Consider the following 20,528-nt stretch of genomic DNA (forward strand, 5'->3'; position numbering starts at 1 on the left):
TTCACTGGATGACTCTCACCCCGTTATTCCCATATTAGAGAAAAGCGAGGGGGCCGTGGGCCCTTTCTGATAGGCAGAGGTCATCCCTTCTAGGAAGTGGAAACTTGCCTGGAAAATTAAAGAGGCAGCGTGGTGAAAGGGAAGAGCATGGGCTTTGGAGTCAGGAAGACTTGGGTTAAGCCCTAGCTCTGCCTCCCATTATCTGGGTGACCTTGAGCCAAGTCATAATCTGAGCGTCAGGCTTCTCATCTGCATAGTGGGCATAATACCCGCCTTGCAGAGTTGCTCTGAGGATCCATTGCTATAAATGGGCTGAGGCATACCTGTCTAACCAGAAGTTCTTTCATTTACCTTAATAGAATTCCCTCATTACGGTTTCACCCTGACCCATGGTTCTCAACCCCGGCTGCACACTGTGGAGAGTTTTAGAAAAAAAAAAATACCCATGCTTAGCTTCCTCACATACCAACTGAAACAGAATTTCTGGATTAGTATATTTGTTAAAAGCTTCCTGGGGGACTGTCTTGTGCCACCTAGGTTGTATCTTAGGTAAAAATGGAGAGAAAGTACTATCTCTAGATAGTTCCCATCTGCAGCAGAGATAGCTAGAAGCTGTGCTGTACCCATCTTGCTCAGGCTTAGAGGAGAGGTCCTCAGTCACTCGGCCAGAGGAGTCATTTTCTTACAGTTCGTTCCAGTTCAATGCAGCAGGGTGAGGAGGGTCCTGGAGAGGAAGGTTTGGTGGGGAAGGAATGGAGGAAAGAGGAGATTGGAGGACTCTGGAGGACAAAGTCCGTCTCCACTGATGTCACGGATTTGCCACCAGGGCAAAGGTGAAGCGAGCTGGGCATTTTAGGATGTGGGGCAAGTTCTTATCTCAGACTAGCCCCGAGGCAGGCCAGTAGTCAGGAAGGCCTCCAGGACCACCTGTTGTTCACCTTAGCCAAATCGGGGTTCCTGGATTATAGGGGTACAGGTGTAATATTAAGGCTGCAGCAAGGCTAACAGCCTTCAAAAATTACCCCTTTTTCTTGGGTCATCTCCCTTACTCTAGCAACGACTAACAGAGGAGCTACAGACGGTGGAGAATGGTTACCACGACAATCCAACCCTGGAAGTGATGGAGACCTCATCAGAGATGCAGGAGAAAAAGGTGGTCAGCCTTAATGGGGAGCTGGGGGACAGCTGGATCGTCCCCCTGGACAACCTGACCAAGGATGACCTAGAGGAGGAGGAAGACACACACCTCTAATCAGGTCTGCTGGCGGCCTCCGACGGTGCACAGAGCTCCAGCCCAAGCGCCTCAAGTGCCATGTGGACAGGGGAGGAAAATCCTTCCCCTTCGAGGGAAAGACTGGGGAGGGAGAGCAGACTCGGAGGGTTCCCTCCCCCCAGTCCCCACAGGCCTTAATTTTTCCCTTTTCAAGCTGAACAAATCACATTCTGTGTAGAATCCTCTTGTAAAATAACCCACTAGTGCCTGAGCTCAGTGCTGCTGGGAGATCAGGAGAGAGCCATCCAGGGGACTTTAGAGACCATCTAATAGAATCCCTTCATTTCACAGATGAGATGACTGAGGCCTAAAGAAGGTAAAGTCAAGGTCACACAGCCACTGGGTGACAGAGTCAGGATGAAAACAGATCCTTCATTCAGTGCAGGCCCACTGCCACCATGCCACGCTGCCGTGATCACCTATGCCCTCCCTCCAGAGCTGCCCTGGGCAGGGGGGATGAAGCTGCCAGTCAGCGGATGGGATGGAGGGGAAAGCAGGGCCAGACCCTGTCGCAGTGGGATCTGATTACTTGAAAGGATAGGTCCTGTTTTCTGTCGGTCTCCTGTGCCAGCCTTGTCTGCCAGTGTTCCTGTCCTCTTTGTTCTCCCCCTTCCCTTCACTCAGTTTTCACTCCCACTCTGTCCCAGGGCCCCTGGAGTCTAGTTTCCTGGCATGTGCTTATGAGATTGGGACTGACACAGCACACAAGGCTCCCAGTATGAACAGGTCTGCACATGGGTCCATCTACAGGTAAAGAGAGAAAGGGAAGCCTTTCCTCCCAGCGTGGGTCCCGGCCCACCTCCAGGGCACGCCTTGAGCAGGCTCCCCGAGCGCTGCTTTGGTCTCCCAGTCCCACCGGGGACTAAGGTCTGCAGCAGTTACTGAAGGCCAGGTGTTCCTGTGTCGTTGTCACTGCTCAGCCGATGCAACGGGGTGAAGACCCCAGCTCGGCCATCCCCGACATCCAGCGTGAAAGAGCAGCTTTAGGACAGAGCTTCCTGGTGCCCAGTCAGCAGAGAGGTGTCTGAATAGACAATCGATTGAAACAGCAGGAAGGATAGGCTTCACTTGCCATATCATAGGAAATTCAGGGGCTTTGCAGGTTGCTGAGAGTTTTGTCTTCTTTGTTTTTTAATCCAGAACTCTGCTGCCAAAGGCCAAAGCTCACATCGTTGAGACATTTTCAGTTAGATTCCATTCTTCTGTGCACAGGGCAAGAAAGGCCTAGATGCATGGTGCACTGCAAGGTGCATAAGGGGCAGCCCGGGGTCCTGGCCTTCTATTCCCAGTGACCTCTCACTGTCGGGGCACGGAGCTAGTTAGGTCTTGCTGTGTCCCCTCCTCTGTATTCCTGGTGGGGCTGGCTGCCCAGCGCTCCTGTAGGTTCTGGTGGCATCTCAGGGAAACAAAATGCTGACTGTTGCCCAGTGGAGGGGTTTTGAGGGAGCTCAGCAGGTAGCTGCTACATAGACTGCAACTGAGGACTGGGCATAGTGAGGTTTCATCTGATTTTCTGAGAAGAAGGAATCGTGTGTGGAATTTTGAACTCTGCCCATGTTCTCTATTGTTCCTGGGCATAAATTCCCTGGATCCTACTAGGAAGATACTTAGGAGAATGAAAATGGTCGCTTCAGGGCAAAAAGCCAGACCCCTAGAACCTAGGGGCAGTCTGAGCTGCAACAGTTCTGATAAAATAGGCTATCTGGTTTGGGATAGGTTATTTTTTTTAAAGGAGAGGATCTCAAGAGGAAGATCTATGTCCTTCCTTTGCTGCCTAATTCCCTCTTCATAGCCTTTAGCCATTTGATACCTAGGAGAAAAGGAAGGCCAGAGGTTCAAGTAGGACCCATGAGTTTCCCAAGAGCTAGAAAGATGCTAAGCTAACAAGGATCCTAAAGTATTTGCCCTGATTCTCTACTATTTGGAGGTTGGCAGGATGGAGAATACCAGTTTGAGAGAAAATAGAAGAAATACTGTTTCACTGGGAAAAGATCTGTTTGCTTCTTTCCTACCCAGCATTTGGTTCTTTCTACCCATTCTATTGTGGCCACTGTGGGAGAGGCCAGACTAGATTGCTCCTTTGCTGATTCTGGGTCACATTCCAGCAGCTAGGTTTAGACAGAGAGAGCAAATATGTCTCTGCAAACCAATCAAAAGCCACAACCCCCAGGCCTCTTGGGGAGACAGATGGTGACTGGCAAGGACCAGAGAGTAAAAATTATGCTTGGTCAAGAGGAATAAATGTGGCTCTGTCCAGAGAGAACCTTGAAAAGCTTTGGGCTGGTTCAAAGGTTCCTTCTTTTGATGCATCCAAATTGTATTGCTCCAGCCTTTTAGGGCAACTTGCTTTGGCTTGCTCTTGACACTAGCTAGACATCTATATCAAAGACCGTTATCGCCATGTATCTGTAAAGGTCTTCTTCTTCCCACATCTTTACTGGGTTCTGATGCTATCTGGTAATTCAGATTCTGGGGCTGAGAAGAAGAGAAGAGAACCAGGAACTCAGCATGACTTGAAACAAGTTACACCAGAGAGAGATTATAAACTCTATCTCAGTGGCACACTGGTTTCCCTAAACTTCATAAAAGACCAGAAGCCATGAATCTGATGACTGGACAAAATCCAGTGAGAAAGCACACCGTTATGTGAGTGGGGAGAGACACAGCAATGCTTATGAATGGGGTACAGAATATTCTTTGCATCGTAGGACGAAGCACAGGTTTAATCTAGTCTAGACACAAGATTCTTCCTTCTCCTCTTGATAAGGAAAGCTAGCAGAAAGTTTACTTAAACCACTTCTTGAGCTTTATCTTTTAGATAATATACTGGAGAAACTTTGGAAAACAAGTTCAAGCTGATATACATATACGTATTTTTTGATAATGTAAATACAACAGCCAAATGTTAATCCACCCTGCACTGCTCTGAGCGAATATACTTTGAAAAAACATTTGTTAGCTAAGAGAGAAGGCTTTTTTTTTTTCTCTAAACAGGAATGTAAATGTCTATTTTACTGGAAATAAATTTTTGTTTTTCTTTGATGAAAAATGAAATATAAGACAGGCTGATGACAAAGCGTCTGTCTTGCAGATTGGGCATTTTTATTTTTAAATATGATCCTCATCCCCTCTCCGTAAAGTCCCAGCATGTTACAGTAAGGGTTGGAGTCAAGACGCACTGGTTGGAAAGTGACTCTCTAGTCATAGGGAGAGGGTTTTAGAACCCAGTCCAATCTTTTTTTAAAAAAAAAACAGAAAAAGAGCCTGAAGCCCAGAAAAATAAAGTGACTTGGCCAAAATCACGTTTAGTGACAGAAACAGGCTTAAAACCTGGGTTGGAAGACCGTCCAGTGCTGTGTGCCTCAGGAAGAATCAACAAATTAAGGACTGCTAATTAAGGGCAGGCACCAGAATGATAGAAAGGACAGAATTCCCTTCTGGAATCTGCAGCAAGGCTAGGGAGAGCATGAAGACAAAAATAGGAACCTTACTGGTCTTCTGTACTTCTGAGTTATTTAGGTCCAAGACTTAAATGAACAATTCTTTTCTGCTAAGAAGTAAGTTTTGAATGAGCTTTTACATATAGATCTTCTGAGTAGGACTAAGGATCAAAGGGAACAAGACAGGGGGAAGGCAGGAGGGCAAAAGTAAAGCAATGATGTCTTTCATCACTGTCATTAGCTGATTCACTCAGGTTTGGTGAAAACCCAACACTGAGTGAAAGGAGGGGATTACTATTTGCTCTGGGTCTTTTTTAAAATTAGTGAATGTTAAACAGTTTGCCCAGGAGACTGGGGGAGCATGTGTCTTAGTGGACAGGGGTCTAAAGTACACTGGAATTTACTGAGAAACTTGTTTGTAAAGACTGTACTTAATTATTGCCGTTTTCTTACAAAAATATATTTTGGAAAATTGTATACTGTCAATTAAAGTGCTTTTGTCTAAGCTGGTTCAAGTCCTAGTATTTTGCTCTCATTGGCTTCCATTCTTCACTTGTGCACGAGGCTCATCATTGAAGCCCCTGAGGACACAGTGCAGCAACCTCTGCTCTTAGTTATGCCTCTTAACTATGCAGGTCCAGACACAAAAAGAGAAGGACGGAAGCTGAAAGGAAAAAGGGGATCCACAAGTTCTCCAGATTATCTCAGGCTGCTCTAGTGATCGTAACTGAAAGGGCCTCATTTTCCCTCACAACAGTTTTACCAATGCTTTACCCTCTTCCTTCCCTGTACTTTTGCCTCAGATAAAATTGTGACTCACCCACCACCAAAGATCCCAAGGGGGCTGCTGAACCCTGATCAGGTATGAAAACACTGGTGTAGAGACAAGACAAATAAAAATACAAAAAATAAACGATTCTGTTCTGGCCCTGTTATGCCAATAAAAGGATCTGTTTACTTGTCAGAAGAAGCCTCTGCCTGTCCCTTACCAACAGACATAGTGAAGACGAAGGAGGTTCAGGAAAGGAATTGCTCAAAGACGATTCTGATTCTCTCCCTTACCTACAGACATAGTGAAGACGAAGGAGGTTCAGGAAAGGAATTGCTCAAAGACGATTCTGATTCTCTTCATCTCCTGGGGTGGTATTATCTATTGACATGTTTCTGCACTGCAAGAAGAAAACTTTATCATTCCCGACCTGCAGAAGGGAAACCGTCAGGTGAATCTGGTCCACATTCATAGTTGGTATACAACAGTCTCTTCTTGCCTGGCATCTTACAGTTCACAAAACATTTTTACACATCTTGTTTAGGAATTGTCACCACTCTACCAATAGGGAAATTGGGTACAGAGATTACGGATTCTCTTTGAGATCACACAGCTACTTAAATGGTACTGCTAGGCCTTGAATCTACATCTTTTCCCTCTTGAGTCCTACATTCTTTTCTCAACACCACATTAATGCTCGAGTTCCATTAACAACAAAGTACGTTTATAGAATGCAACTACTGTTACAATATGATTTTCCTTTTATGCAGCAGTTCTGAAAGCAGTTAACATCCTTAAGGGTGGGCCAGAGGTATTTTGAGGTTAACTTCAAGAGTATGCCAAGGATACAGAAAGGAGTACAAGTACCAGGAACTCAGAGGCCTCTGGCCATGCTCGAGGTACACTGTTCTAAGAAGAGAATGACTCACAGTTTATCGTGGTCACAAAGACCTAAGACTCCATTCTTTTCCTGAATAGGTCATTCCCCCTGCTCCCTGCCCTGCCAACCAAGAGGCACTCTCAGTTGTCATTTTTAATTTGTTATGCCTCTGTCACTCATAACCCCCTATTTTACAAGCTCCCTCCCAAACCACATATTTATTTTGAACCCCAAGGTCAAAAGATAAAGAATAGGACTGGCTACTATAATTAACAGGAATGATACTGAGATGGCTAGTTATTTTTCAATGACCTTGGCATTTTATAGATTAAAAAGTCACTGGGATCCTAGCAAACAGGATCTGCTGCCAACACTTACTTAAAATTGAGAGAAAGGCACAGGGGTTGAGACTGTGCCCAATGCTACACAGAAGTCACTGGTGGATGTGGAAATAAGCCTAGGATTCCTGACTCCTGCCCTGGGTTACCCATCCTTACAGCCCAAGTTCAGAAGGCAGGTATACAACATGTGCTATAGACATTACCAAGTGTCCTAATCTCCCCTTTTAGGTTTTGCCAAACATCAAACTTACTAGCACAGCGGTGGCCAGACCACTTCTATAGTTTTCCTCTCTTTCTTCTTTGTAATGTTTCGGGAAAAGATATAACTGACCGCCTTTGCTTTTCCTAGGTGAGAGCCCAATGGGAGGAAAGTCACACTCACTTGACGTGGGAGCAGCTGGCATCTCAACTGTGTTAAATACAAAGCCCTCTTTGCTTATTGCTCCCTTCCCACCAGATGACAAATACATCAAGGGAGAGGAGGTGATGACCCACATTTCCATCCTTTTGAGTTAATTCTCTGGAGGATTAACCCAGGAAAGGCCAATTCCTTACCTTATCACTGCACATCGTTTTCCTGTTTTGAACACAAAGAAATGTTACTTGTGGGCCATGCTCAAAGCACACTCTAGAAATGAAAGCTATGCGGTAAGATGGATTATTTGATTTGTAAAGTGAGAAAACGTAATCCCTACTTTGAATAAAATCATTTGACAACTAATTTACTGCAGAATGCAGGGTCACACACAAAGCCAAGAATATGTAAATCAGATCAGGAGATGAAAAGGGCCAAGTGGAGAGCTCCTTGTTATTGAGAGTCGGTCTGGAAAGCTCACACAACTCAACCCGGACGATCAATTATCTTTGGCATATTTCTGAGTTTATTTTTTTCAAGGTTCAGCCCTTACAATTTCTTTCCTTCTTTGGGGACAGGGATCCAGAATTTTCCCAATCTCTGCAACACCTCCAGGTTCTCTCTACTATCTTTTCTACAATTAATTTTCTATTTCAGTTCAGTTTTTTCTTCTAGTTCCTAACCTGTACAAGGTATGTCCCCCCTCAAAGAAAACCTGGGAAACACAAGTCCAAATTTACAAAACAGATAAAATAGGACTGGTCATTAATAGCAGATTAAGAAAACACCATTTTATAAAGTCACTTACCAGTGCTCTTTAAAAATGGAAACTTCCCCTAGAAACTTTGTAAGATCCACCAGAACTTTTTTATTTCAACACTGTCTCAAAGAAAACAAAGTCTTTCTACAGTACATATTGTTTGCCTGAATAAAAGTCACCTTTTTTTGAGGGAAAAATATTAACTGCAAAGTATGTAAACATTTAAAAAGCTGACTTCAAAAGTAGTTTTATGAAACACAAGGGACATCTTGTAGTGTCCATATATAACTTTTTATTAAGAAAATGAACAAAATACATTCTTTCTCCATATGTACATTACATACATACATAATTCTACAACTGCAATTGTTCAGCAGATCACTTATTTATTCACAAAGCAGTGTTAACACATTCACCAAACCTGGGATCAGAACATTACTTGTACTAAGAAACAAAACAAACAAAACCCTAAAAAGTCCATACAGATAGGGCAAAAGTAAGATAAAACAGAGAGGATCATGAGGGGAATGGGGAAGATTATGGAACACACTCAACACAGCCCAACGATGACTTAGAACAATAATGATGTTAGGGGACACCTGATGCCCCAAAACATTTCTGTTTAAAAACTACAACTAGCTTATGCCAGCTGTTTCAGATTTCCCTCATGATTTCCTTTCTGATTTAGGTACTTGAGGATACAGAAGAGGAGGGTAAAGGAAGGAGTAGAACCCTGAAAGGTTGCAGTTTTTTCCTTCACATATTAAGAAAAGGATTCTCATGAAATATAAAACTCTAAATCTTAGCTGGTAACCAGAGAAATACATTTTTTGGAGAGACATTTGCTAAGCACAGTAAGGGAACTCTTGTTTCAAGGACTCCTTATTTATATACTTACGTTCATTTCATCTGTTTTACTTTGCTCTTCTCTGCTTTTCCTTTGGCCTTTGAAAAGTACCTCATCCTTTTTAGGTGTGAGTTTAATTACGGTTATATTAAAAAGTCCATCTAAACAGAAAGCTCTTCATGGGTATGAATATGCTCCAAATGTCTATAATGGTGCATAAAGGGCTTAAAAATTCAAATTAATCTTAGAGATAAAATTTCCAATGACCTGAACAAGGCAGATCCCTATAGCTTTTGGGTAGTATCTTACATGTATAGTTTAGGCTTAAGAGATACATATCAACAGAATTATTTTCAGACTCTTTGTCTAGAAAAGGGCAATGCTTTAAAGGAATATAGTAAAGGTAGAGAAAAATGCTTGCAGACAATGAGGAATGGCTGTGTGTCAAAATTTTTTTTTTTTTTTTACTTTTTCTGGCCTTTACCATGTTGGATAACAGAAGGAAGTCAGGAAAAATAAAATGAGTAAGTCTCACCGGTTAAATATTAGTGGCGTTCCTTCTTCACACTTAGTAATTTCCTAAATTTCTATGATAAACATTTTTATAATCACAAAAATCAATAAATGTTATTATTTATTTAAAAGTCCCATAAAAGATGTTTAACACTCTCCAACTTTCAGATGAGCTGGTTGCTGTAACACCATGTTTCCAGTCCAGGGGATGTTCTAACAGAGAAGGAGCTATCCATAGTGTTAATAAGCAGACCCAGAAGGACAGACGGATTCTTTTGGCTATGGATGGAGCTGTACCTTCCTCCTCAACCTAATTTGCAGTCCAACTTTGGTTTTGAGGATCTATCTCTACCTAAAGGGATCTCAATTTCAGGCCAATAAGTATACACACACACACACACACACACACACACACACACACACATATACACAGACCCACCCCATCTTTCCACTGAAAAGGTGGAATCATGTTTGTTGCCAAGAACAACACAAGAAAAGGAGGCCCTAAGCTTTCCTGTACTCTTTTTCTGAGGCTGCAGACTCAGCTGTACATAGATTTTGAAGTGGTGACAGGGAAGAAATCTCATTAAAAAGAAAAACCTATCTCCATAAAAGAATCTGCTCATAGAAAAATGTCATTATTTTGCAATTTCTAAATTGAGCTATACATAAAATAAAATTAATACTATACTATTTAATTCATTCAATTCAAAAGATTTTATGACAAGTCAAAAAAGCAAGCCGGCTTGAATAATACAATCACAGCATATCTTGGTCAGGCTAAACGTAATGCTTAAGAAAGTGAGTCCGGGCTTCCCTGGTGGCGCAGTGGTTGGGGGTCTGCCTGCTGATGCAGGGGACACGGGTTCGTGCCCCGGTCCAGGAGGATCCCACATGCCGCACAGCGGCTAGGCCCGTGGGCCATGGCCGCTGAGCCTGCGCGTCCGGAGCCCGTGCTCCGCAGCGGGAGAGGCCACAGCAGTGAGAGGCCCGCAGACCGCAAAAAAAAAAAAAAGAGTCCACTTTTATTTCTCTAAGTGGGTAGTTTACAATTGAGGGAGAAATCAGTTTACAACTGGTCACCAAAATCATTTTTCTGGGAAAGGAAAAAGTATCTCAAAAAGGAGACCATGTGCATGACTTTTAAAAACATATACCTTCCCCATAGAAGACTACTTGCATTTAAACTTTTGGACTTTGATATCCTACTATCAAATTTGGGTTTGGGTAGACAATTACTTTAATATGTCATAACTTTGTATTCAGTGCTCTTACAAGTATAGTTAATCTGTACGGGTAAAATTAAGCTAAGCCTTTATAAAGGTGCAAGTACCCTAAGACTTCTAAAGTAGGCAATTTAAAAAATGTAAAGTTAGTATGCTAACACATATATGGAATCTAAAAAAAAAAAATGGTTCCGATGAACCTAAGGACAGGACAGGAATAAGGATGCAGATGTAGAGAATGGACTTGAGGACACAGGGAGGGGGAAGGGTAAGTTGGGACGAAGTAAGAGAGTAACATTGATATATATACACTACCAAATGTAAAACAGATAGCTAGTGGGAAGCAGCCACATAGCACAGGGAGATCAGCTCAGTGCTTTGTGACCACCTAGAGGGGTGGGATAGGGAGGGTGGGAGGGAGGTGCAAGAGGGAGAGGATACGGGGATACAAGTATACATATAGCTGATTCACTTTGTTATACAGCAGAAACATTGTAAAGCAATTATACTCCAATAAAGATGTTAAACAAAAAGATAAATATAAAAAATAAAAAATGTAAAGTTATACATCTCTGTCCTCAGTTTTCCCCCTTTTATCTTAAGAAGGAAAAAATAGCAAACTACAAGGCAATGTGATAAAACAGTCACTTGCCAAAATCTGATGGCATGGTCCTGATGGTATAAGATCCTCTCCTTTGCTGCAAAATGAATTTACAAAGCTCTGCCAGTTGCAATGGAATTGAACTTATTCTAAATAACTTCTCTAATTAATCACTTCACAGATGTGGAGGAAACCTAAAGAATAAGCCAAAATTATTAAATACTTCTACTGCCAAGCCCAGAACTCATGTATTTCCTGGAAAAGTAGAATAAACAGAGACCCTTTGGATTATGTATAATTAATTTATTTTAAAACATGGAAACTAAACTGATGTCAGTTCAATTCTGTACGGGTTAGAAGTTAAACACGAAATGACAATTTTCTTCCTAGGGTTAGAAAATGAACACCAACCAAATGACACTAGCTAAATTGTAACAAAGGCTTTCTTGAGATTTGTTAACAAATGAGAGAAATTAAGCTCAAAATTGGCTACTTAACTCCTTAATCATGCACACAGGCCTGTTCAGTATATCACACAGTGTTTTTCCTTCCTGCCAATTAATTTGGCATTCATTAAGCACTGAGTGAAACTGAAGGATGATGATCTCCTTGGGCTAGTATTTGCGTGGCAGACAGCTCAGATATCCAAACTAACCGCTGTGAATGCTAGCATCCCAGATGGTACGGAGCTGTGTTGCAGCAAGAGCTTAAACTCCATGAAAAAGCAAGTCCCCTGGGAGCCCAAAAACTGCATGTTAAAATGTTTTATTGCTGGTTTTCCCTCTGAATCCTTATCAAGGAATTGGCTGTACGTAAGAAACTGCTCACCTAGTTTAAGAGCTAGAGCCCATTACACTGGGTTTTCTGTTTCCAGATCTCTATCAGCTACTTGGGAGACAGTGAGGAAAGCAACTAACCAAGAAATGCTGCTTTCCAAAGACTATTCAGAACCGAGCTTTGAACCCTCTGGATAGTTTTCTCAGCACTGCTTTAAATTAATTTAGGGTTAGAAATGAAGAGCTTTCTTTCTCATTTAGATCTGTGGACCTTCAAATCCATGAGCAAAAAGCTCCTATTTTTCCTTCTTTAACATACCCTCATTCTCCTCTCTAGCTCTGTTCCTGAGGTTCAATACCTCGAAGTGAAAATGCCACAGACAGGCAAAACAGAACATTGTGTACAAATGTCTAATATTGTGTACAATAATTCACTGAGACTAAACAGCAGATAAAAAGGTAAAAAAGAAGACAAATTAGTTCATAATTACAAGTGATGTCTTACAACTGGTCTACTTCCCTACTAAACATTGCCCCCCTTTTTTGTTGTTGACCCTATAGCTCTCAGATAACATCCACATAACATTCTGTTTTCAATCAAGCTAGGCAGTGTTTGAGGACATGACAGTATATATTTGTAAATCTTATTTCCAAATAATAACTATTGTGGAAGATAAACTAGAACTACCCTTTGATTTTCAGGTTTTTAAGTTCTGAATTGGGATCCAGTTCAAGATCTATAACTTCAGAGTTCTACCTAACAGAAAACACATAGTGATATGGTTTCCCACAAGGGCATCTCTCTCTGCCCCACGAGAAAACCTGGTTTACCATAACCTCTAATGACTCCTTAGGTTAAGTGCTATAAATCTATTGTCAGAGGATTTAGCTAAGAAAAATAAAAAAATAATGGAAACAATTCACAGTATTTGTGGGATAGGAAGAAATCAAGGTTTAAAAATTATGTATAAATCTCTTAAGATAGCAGTTTTTCTGAAAGATAAAAAGAGCATCTTGTGAAGAAATCAATAAACTACAATCATGAGTCCTCCCCATCAAAACAAACGGTGGCGACATCATTCAGCTGATCTAGGTGGCTCCTAACTATTTCAACAAACTTTGAAACTTCCATCTTCAGCTGAAACACCTCTAGACTAGAAGTTTTGGGCAGCCAATGTCATTTCAGCATTAATACAAATCACAGGGAGATGTAGGCCATAGTGAAAAATCACAAAAGAATAATGTTATTTGACTAATAAGGAATACAAAAATTTTGAGTGGAAGAACCCAAAGATCTAATCTACAACTACTGTCATATGCAGACCCTCTATGATTACCCCTCTAATAACTATGAACTCTTCCTGAGGGAGCCTGCATATCTTAGATTAAGGACTATCTTAAGAATTTAAAACAGTGAAAGTTCAGGCCAGAATTTCTGCAAAAGGATGAAATTACATATGAACATGTATTTTTTAAGAAAAGAAGGGTTACAAAGGGTATATTTTTTTACAGCTAGATGACGTTGCTTAAAGTACACATTGTAATGATCCTCTCTCATAGAAATCACTTCAAACCGTAATTCTCAACTGCTTTGCAACATTCAATCAGCTAGAGTTAACACAACATTCACGCAGGAAAAAATTAAATGACCCACAATTACCCAATGAATTTCATATTGTGTTAAGAATAATTATAGGGTAACTCCTTCCATGACACTGAGTTTAATTCAGAAAATAAAATCAGAAACATACTCCTTTCTAAGTGCTTTTTGATTCATTAAGCATCATTCTCAATCTCTCACCAATGATTAAGTACCTCAAACTAGTTTTTTGTTTATAGATTTTAAAACTGTTTTATTACATGGAACTCTGTTAATGTATCTCTAAATAGCACTTTTAAGGCAGATGTGAAAAGATCCACTACAAAGATAAGCTAGCAAACCATTTATATTCAAGACATAATTCACCAAAGAATGCAGTTTACAATCTTAAACAAATCACTGAGCTCTAAAGCCAACAAACTTTTCTTTGATAAATCAGTGTATTAACTTTCTAATGTTTTCTATCAGTTTTTACTTATTAGACATAGATAAGTCAGTTTTAATGAAAACCAGGTCTGAAAAGACAATCTTGCTAAAGGTTAATACTGTCAGCTTTAGCACAGAGTTAGGCACCCAAATCTGAATTCTTTTGCTTCACAGATTGATATATGTGAATTAATCAAGCTGGCCACATGAGGTCTCTGTCATTCCACAAAATGCAACTGCATTTTCAAAGTATCTTGCAAATCAGATAATTAATTTCTCATGAGGTATAAGCACTGAAAATGTTAGAGATCTAGTTTACTTCTAGTTTAAATTATTTCTAGTTTATTATTCTGGAATAATATATTCCACTGGAAAAAGGAGAAATGGGGATGAAACTGAAGCTAGGGATAATGACACTGAGCAAATTGTACCCCACTAACTAATGCATCTAAAACCAGGTGTTTCAATCTGGGGCTCACTAAGCTAGAATGAAATAATTTTTAAGTAGTAAAGCATAGATATTTGGCTACTTAAACAATGTATGTAAATACCAAATTAAATTATAATATAGTGCTGGAATACTTGGAAATACATGTGCTCCTCACTAAATATATAAACAAGTTTCATATCAGGGTTCTGATGTTGAAAGTGAGCAATGTGTCAATCTTGGTCACGGATAAAATGAAGCCTATATTCTCCTGCAATCATTACCAGCAATGCCTCATTAAAGGCCCAGGGTACAAATTTTGATTTACCTAGTCAATAACTTCCTAAATACAGTCTATGTCACTTAAGCAACACTAAACAGTTTGCTATGACTCAACCCCATTTAAACATGTTAGTGAAAAAAAAAAATTCTGTAAGTGAAGAAAAGGGAAAAGGTTCCACTTAAAGTGAGGAAAGATGAAATTAGAACAAGCATGTTTAGAAAACAACCAGTAGAGAGTCAGAGAAAAATAAGAACAAACAAAATCACTGAGTTCAAGAACTGAGTTTCCTCCAAATATGGAATCTAAGGAACGGAAAAAAATGACCCAAAAAAGCACTATAAAAATAAATGGTGGGTCTTCCCTGGCGGCGCAGTGGTTGAGAGTCCGCCTGCTGATGCAGGGGACACGGGTTCGTGCCCCGGTCCGGGAGGATCCCACATGCCGCGGAGCGGCTGGGCCCGTGAGCCATGGCCGCTGAGCCTGCGCGTCTGGAGCCTGTGCTCCGCAACGGGAGAGGCCACAACAGTGAGAGGCCCACGTACCGCGAAAAAAAAAAAAAATGGTGGAGGGAAGCAGAATTTCATTTGGTTATGGTTTTTGAAGTGCCAGAATTCACAGTGAGCAAAACTAGAGCTTTTACATTTAGAAACTCTTATCAAGTTCTTTCCTATCAACCTGTTTCCATGAAATGAGTTCAATAGGCTACAATATTAGCGATATTAATATTTTATGTTCTTGACTGTCAAGGAAATTTTTTAATGAAACTGCCTAAGTATGTAGGTAGATTCTATTTGCTCACTTGTAAAGTCAACTGGTTATTCTGCAGCTACACAACTTGGTACTTACTGAATTACGTACTATATCTTTCACAAGGTAAGAAACAAATTTAATTGTTTAATAAATCACTACTGATCGATTTGGGATGCTTGGAAAGCCAAGCAGCCCAAGATTCAAGCCTAGAAGTAGGACAAACATACTTCTGTCCTTCCCCCAAAGACGAGAAACCATGCAATAATGACAGACTGAAGAAGGACCTCAAAGTCTCATTCCTATACATGAGACTTTTCAAAAGTGCAATTCAATTTCTTCTTTCTTTGGTAAGGCCTAATCTTGCTACTCGGGGACACAGTAAATTCTCTAAAGTCATTCACTTGGAAGAGCCACTGGACTGATGGACATTTATTATACTTAGTCTGCTTTAAGCATGGTGGGTATCAGTTGCATACAGCACACTTTTTGAGCAAATGTAAGCACTGGCCAGGTTTAAATTTCCTATGCTGCATTCCACAGCACCTCATGGAACCATACATACCACCACTCCTCACAAAAAAAGGAACAGTGGAAAAGCCCATCTGCCTTTCTTTTAGTTTAATAAAAAATATTTGCACCATTATTTTTTTCTCCATTAAAAAAGCCTGGTCTATGTGTTTAATGAAATGCCTGTCAGCTGTATTCCCCTGGACAACTACAAACCATTATTCTTTAAAATATCAGTATATAGAAGCAGATGTAGGGAGCTAATGTGTATGAAAATAAACAAAAACGTAGCTCTGGAACCCATCCTCCCCAATGAAAATGCTACAAACAGATAGCACACGGAAGAAACTGAAGCCCTGGTCCTGCACAGCTCTAGCAGGGGAAAGAGTCATTTTCTTCCAAAATTACTACAGAGATATCAATGAACATGCTAATCACAACTAGAATCCTCCTGCTGGTAATTTTGAGAGTGGCTCTTAAAGGTTCTGAACTATATTCTCTCCTCAGTTTAAGGTTTCTGTGACTCAAAGCTTTGTAATATCCACTATAAAATATATCATTATAGAAATACTATATACCAATCTCAGATAAGTGTGGGGATCAATCTCAGGTTTCACTTTTTAGTTCTATGACAAGGAGCGTAAATTAGAGCCCTCTGTTCCTCCTACTGTTTAATGTAATACAAGACTCTAGTCAACAGAGACACATATATCACTTAAACATACATCAATTGCCCTACAGGACTATACACTGTTAAGAATGAAGAGGTAAACAAATGATACATATCACTTACAAGCAGCTGTGTGATTCAAGATAAAGTGAAATGGGAAGAAAGGAGAAAGAAGAAAGGCCAAACAACCCAACAACAAAATTCCAATTCTTGTAGCACTGAGTCTGTGAACAGTGCTTACTTGCCCCAATTTTATAAAAATGAAATAAAAATCAGAAAAGGGTATACTGCCTGATTATTTTTTCTTTTATACTCATGAATTCTTAAAAGTTAAAGTAATAATATATATATATATATATATATATTTAAATGGAAAGTATACCAATTTCACTTTATTAGCCTAATTTCGGAATGGGATGAGGACTATGGGGTTGAGGTCAGGTGTGAAGGAAGAGGGTTAAAATTTGTGACAGCAAAGATCCCTTCAAAATTCTGGTGCAGTCCTCAGTCACTGCAGCCTAATTGTCAGTCAATAGAGTTGAAATCCAGAATACTGAAAGCAGACTCCTGTGCTCCATTTCTGTCCAGGTACTCTTCGGTCACAGTGTGATGAGGTCCACCAGGTTGCCTTTAGGAGGAGTCATGCTGTCAGGAAAGAAATTTACTAAGGTGTCAAAGAGCTGAGTTCTTTGAGCATAGGTGTGATCCACATCGGAAAAGCCTGGTGAAGGAGAGATATAAAGAAACTCATCCACTGTGTTTAAAACTCAACATGTAACAGAAAACCTAGTTGAGAAAAGCAGCAATGTATAATGGAAAAACCAAAACCAAATCAGGCTTTGAAACCAGACAGACATGGGTCCTGATCCCAGTTCTACTACCTAGCAATGGTATGATCTTAGGTAAGGTAATCAGCCTTTCTGCAACTGTTTCCTCAGCTATAAATCTGTGATAATCCTGTTCACGTCATAGGTTTACGGTGCAGATTAAATGCAATTATGTGAAAACCACCTAGCAGAATGACTAGTACTTTAGTAACTAATATTGATTTCTCTTCTTTTCCTTATAAGCATTTTCCTCTTCTAGTCCACTGAGGAATTTTCATTCCTCTTTTCTGACTTTTTAATGCTTTTGAGCAGTAAAAATTTTTTGATAATAAAAATATAATCAAAATGAAAGAGGTCTTTAGAAAGTAGTCTAAAATCATTAAGGCCCGGAGAGCTGCAAGAAGTCTCAGAGAACTGAGTGAAAATACAGACAGCTGAGGTTAAGAAATACATCTATAATACACAGAACGATACCTGGCACATAGGAAATACCATGTATTTATGGTACTATGCATCAGGCTCTATGCTAGGCACACATCATGTGAAAAATAGAGAGCAATGTACTCCTTTTATCTAGATGAATGTTCTAGTAAAAGACATTCTAAAAAGGCTAAGATCGTTGAACCGTAAGATATTTTTCCCCCTTAATATCTAGTAAACCCTTAATTTTCAAGTTTACTCCAGCCAAGGAAATATTCAGTGAGATGACTCTTTCCTTTAGTCAGCCAGTAATAGTATTGCTCCCCCAGCTGCTTCAAATTTTTTATGCACATATGAAGAATGAAAATGAAAAAATAAACAAAGTAGTCTATCGATTTTCCCCATTCCTGAGATGGCTAACTGAATATGAGAGGGCTACTGAATGCCATCAGAAACAGAAATAGTGCCAGAAAGTTCTTTATGCCATGATAATCAGTGAAGACTATTTCAAATTGGACTGATTTTCAGTTAACTTAGAATACAGTTTTAGATGCAATCTGCCTTTTAATCTTGTAAAGAACATGAACAGAACAGAAAGAACATTGCCAAGGATACCAGTTTCCTGGAAGGAAAATAAACAATGTCTCAAGAAAGGTACATTCCTCCTTGTTTAAAAAAAAAAAAAAATTACTATTTTAAGTGTGAGGGCAAATGTTTACTACTTTGAGATGAGTTTTAGATTTAACAAAGCCTACTACTATATCACAGAAATGAATGGAAGGAAATACTCCAAAATGTAAACAAAGGTTACCTCTGAATGGTGAGATTATATTTTTTCTATTTTATGTTTTTCTGAGTTTTCTAAATTGCTTTATTTTCGACTTATTTTGAAAAATTTCAAACTCACACAAAAGTTTCAAGAATAGTACAACAAACATTCATATACATATATCCTTACCTAGATTAACCAATTGTTAACATTTTGCCACATATTTTTTCATTCTCTCTTGTTCTCTAAGTGTGTTTGTATACCCCACTCATACTTTTTTTGTGGAACTACTTGGGAGTAAATTGTAGACATCTTCACCCCTAAATACTTGAGTTCACTTCACCTAAGAACAAGAACATTCATTTAAATAACTACTATATATTAAATTTAGGAAATTTAACATTTATGTCTCAAAAATCTTTTTTATAGTCATTTTCCCCACTAATCTAAAATTCAAGATCAAACACTATATTTAGTTATCCAATCTCTTTAGCCTGGAATAGTTCCTCAACCTCTCTGTTTTTTTTTTGTTTGTTTGTTTGTGACACTGTTATAAAAAAAACAAAGAGCAGTAATGTAGTAGAATGTATTAAATTTGGGGCGTCTGGTTGCTTCCTTATGATCAGATTCAGTTTATGAAGTTGGCAAGAACACTACATAGAGATGCTGTGTCCTTCTCAATGCATCATCTTAGGAGGCATGTGGTATCAGTTTGTCCCAATACTGAGGATGTTAACTATGATCATCTGGTTAAACTGGTGTATGCCAGATTTCTCCAATGTAAATGTGTACTTTTCTACCTTTGCAGTTAATAAAATATTGATGAGAAGATAGTTTGAAACTGTGCAAATATCCTGTTCTTCAACAGATCTGCACCCAATGATTTTAGCATTAACTGATGATTCTTGCCAAAACAATTATTATGTATATCATGGTGATTTCCTAATTCGACAATTCCTTCTAGATTCATTGGATGACATTAATTGCAAAGAAGAGTTTTCCTTTTCCTTCCTTCATTTTATTTCTCTATTTGCATTAGTATATACTCATGAATCATTTTCTTGTTCAACAGGTTATATCCATTCCTGTCATTATTCATTTTAATACTCATATGTTCTCCCTCTGTATCTTTTTGAAATGTCCCCATTACTTTTTGAGTACATCCTTACTTTCTGGCACAGTAAGATCTCCAAGCTTATATTTACACAGCTCTGGAGTCCGCCATTTTCCCCAGGAACCCTAATTCCTTTTAGTGGCAAATGATATTTAGAAACCAAGATCAGTTGTGCTAATTGCCAGGGGTGGTGTTGTTTCTAGGCCTATACATATATGCACACATATTATACACACATCTATTTTAAAAAAAACAAAATCATGAGTCCATGCTTTTATTGCTAATTCAGTTTTTTAAGAACCTCACAGAGTTCTTCCTCTCCTTATTCCATTCCATGTTTATAGCTCCTTTCTCCTACTAGGAAAACCTACTCCCAGCAATATTTATCCATTTGTTAAACCTAAAACACACAAAACAAGTTCCAGAATTACTATACCCAAACCATTACCAGCAAAATTCAAGATTTCCTTGCCTTTATTGTTTTTAGAATATACTTCACTGATAGTATATAGTCTCAGCTGTATTTAAAAAGGTTTAATTCTCTTTTTTCCCCTACTGTGCAATTATGTTACCAACTTGATAAACATGTCTGTTTGTTCCTGTTCGTATTCAACTTTAGGGCTTTTCACATCTTTTATTTTATTTTCTTTACTTGTAAAAATGCTGTGGTACATTATATTTTTAAGAGAAGCTACTGATTCTGTGATAGTACTCTATAAAATAATACCATTTTCATGAGATCAAATGATTTAGGAGGGAAGGAACAAACACTGAGTCTCTACTACATGCTAGTTTCTTTACGTATGACATTTCATTGTCACAAAAATAACCCAACAAAGCAGTTACCATAAACTCCAATTTCAGATGCAACACTTAAGAGAGTCAGTCATTTAATAAGGCATCACAGTTGGTGAGGAAAGAGAATGGAGCGTGAACCCAGGTCTGACTCCAAAG

At 39.4% G+C, this 20,528-nt stretch overlaps 2 protein-coding genes across 3 annotated transcripts in view; one reads left to right on the top strand and one right to left on the bottom strand.

The window, feature by feature from the left end:
• PODXL (podocalyxin like) overlaps positions 1-9,187 on the top strand; it is a 44,894-nt gene extending 35,707 nt beyond the window's left edge. Inside the window, exon 8 of the mRNA XM_022580884.3 lies at positions 1,055-9,187. Within this exon, the coding sequence (XP_022436592.1) occupies positions 1,055-1,252 (198 nt within the window). The 3' untranslated portion in view covers positions 1,253-9,187. The remainder of the gene's footprint in view (positions 1-1,054) is intronic.
• The window catches only part of MKLN1 (muskelin 1), a 184,536-nt gene continuing 172,095 nt past the window's right edge, over positions 8,088-20,528 (bottom strand). Inside the window, exons 18-19 of one of the 2 annotated variants that reach the window (XR_016394281.1) lie at positions 18,650-18,803; positions 17,073-17,165 (exon numbers count right to left, since the gene is read on the bottom strand). Coding sequence is in view for 1 of the 2 variants with exons in the window: in XM_022580889.2 (XP_022436597.1) it covers positions 17,044-17,165 (122 nt within the window). In the remaining variant the exon portion in view is untranslated. Of the gene's footprint in view, positions 17,166-18,649; positions 18,804-20,528 lie in introns of both variants that reach the window. The other variant, XM_022580889.2, reaches the window with a different exon arrangement.

The sequence above is a fragment of the Delphinapterus leucas genome, chromosome 9 (assembly GCF_059928025.1).
Source record: "Delphinapterus leucas isolate spDelLeu-1000000601 "Yukka" chromosome 9, BTC_Dleu_Yukka2, whole genome shotgun sequence".
Classification (NCBI taxonomy): Eukaryota; Metazoa; Chordata; class Mammalia; order Artiodactyla; family Monodontidae; genus Delphinapterus; species Delphinapterus leucas.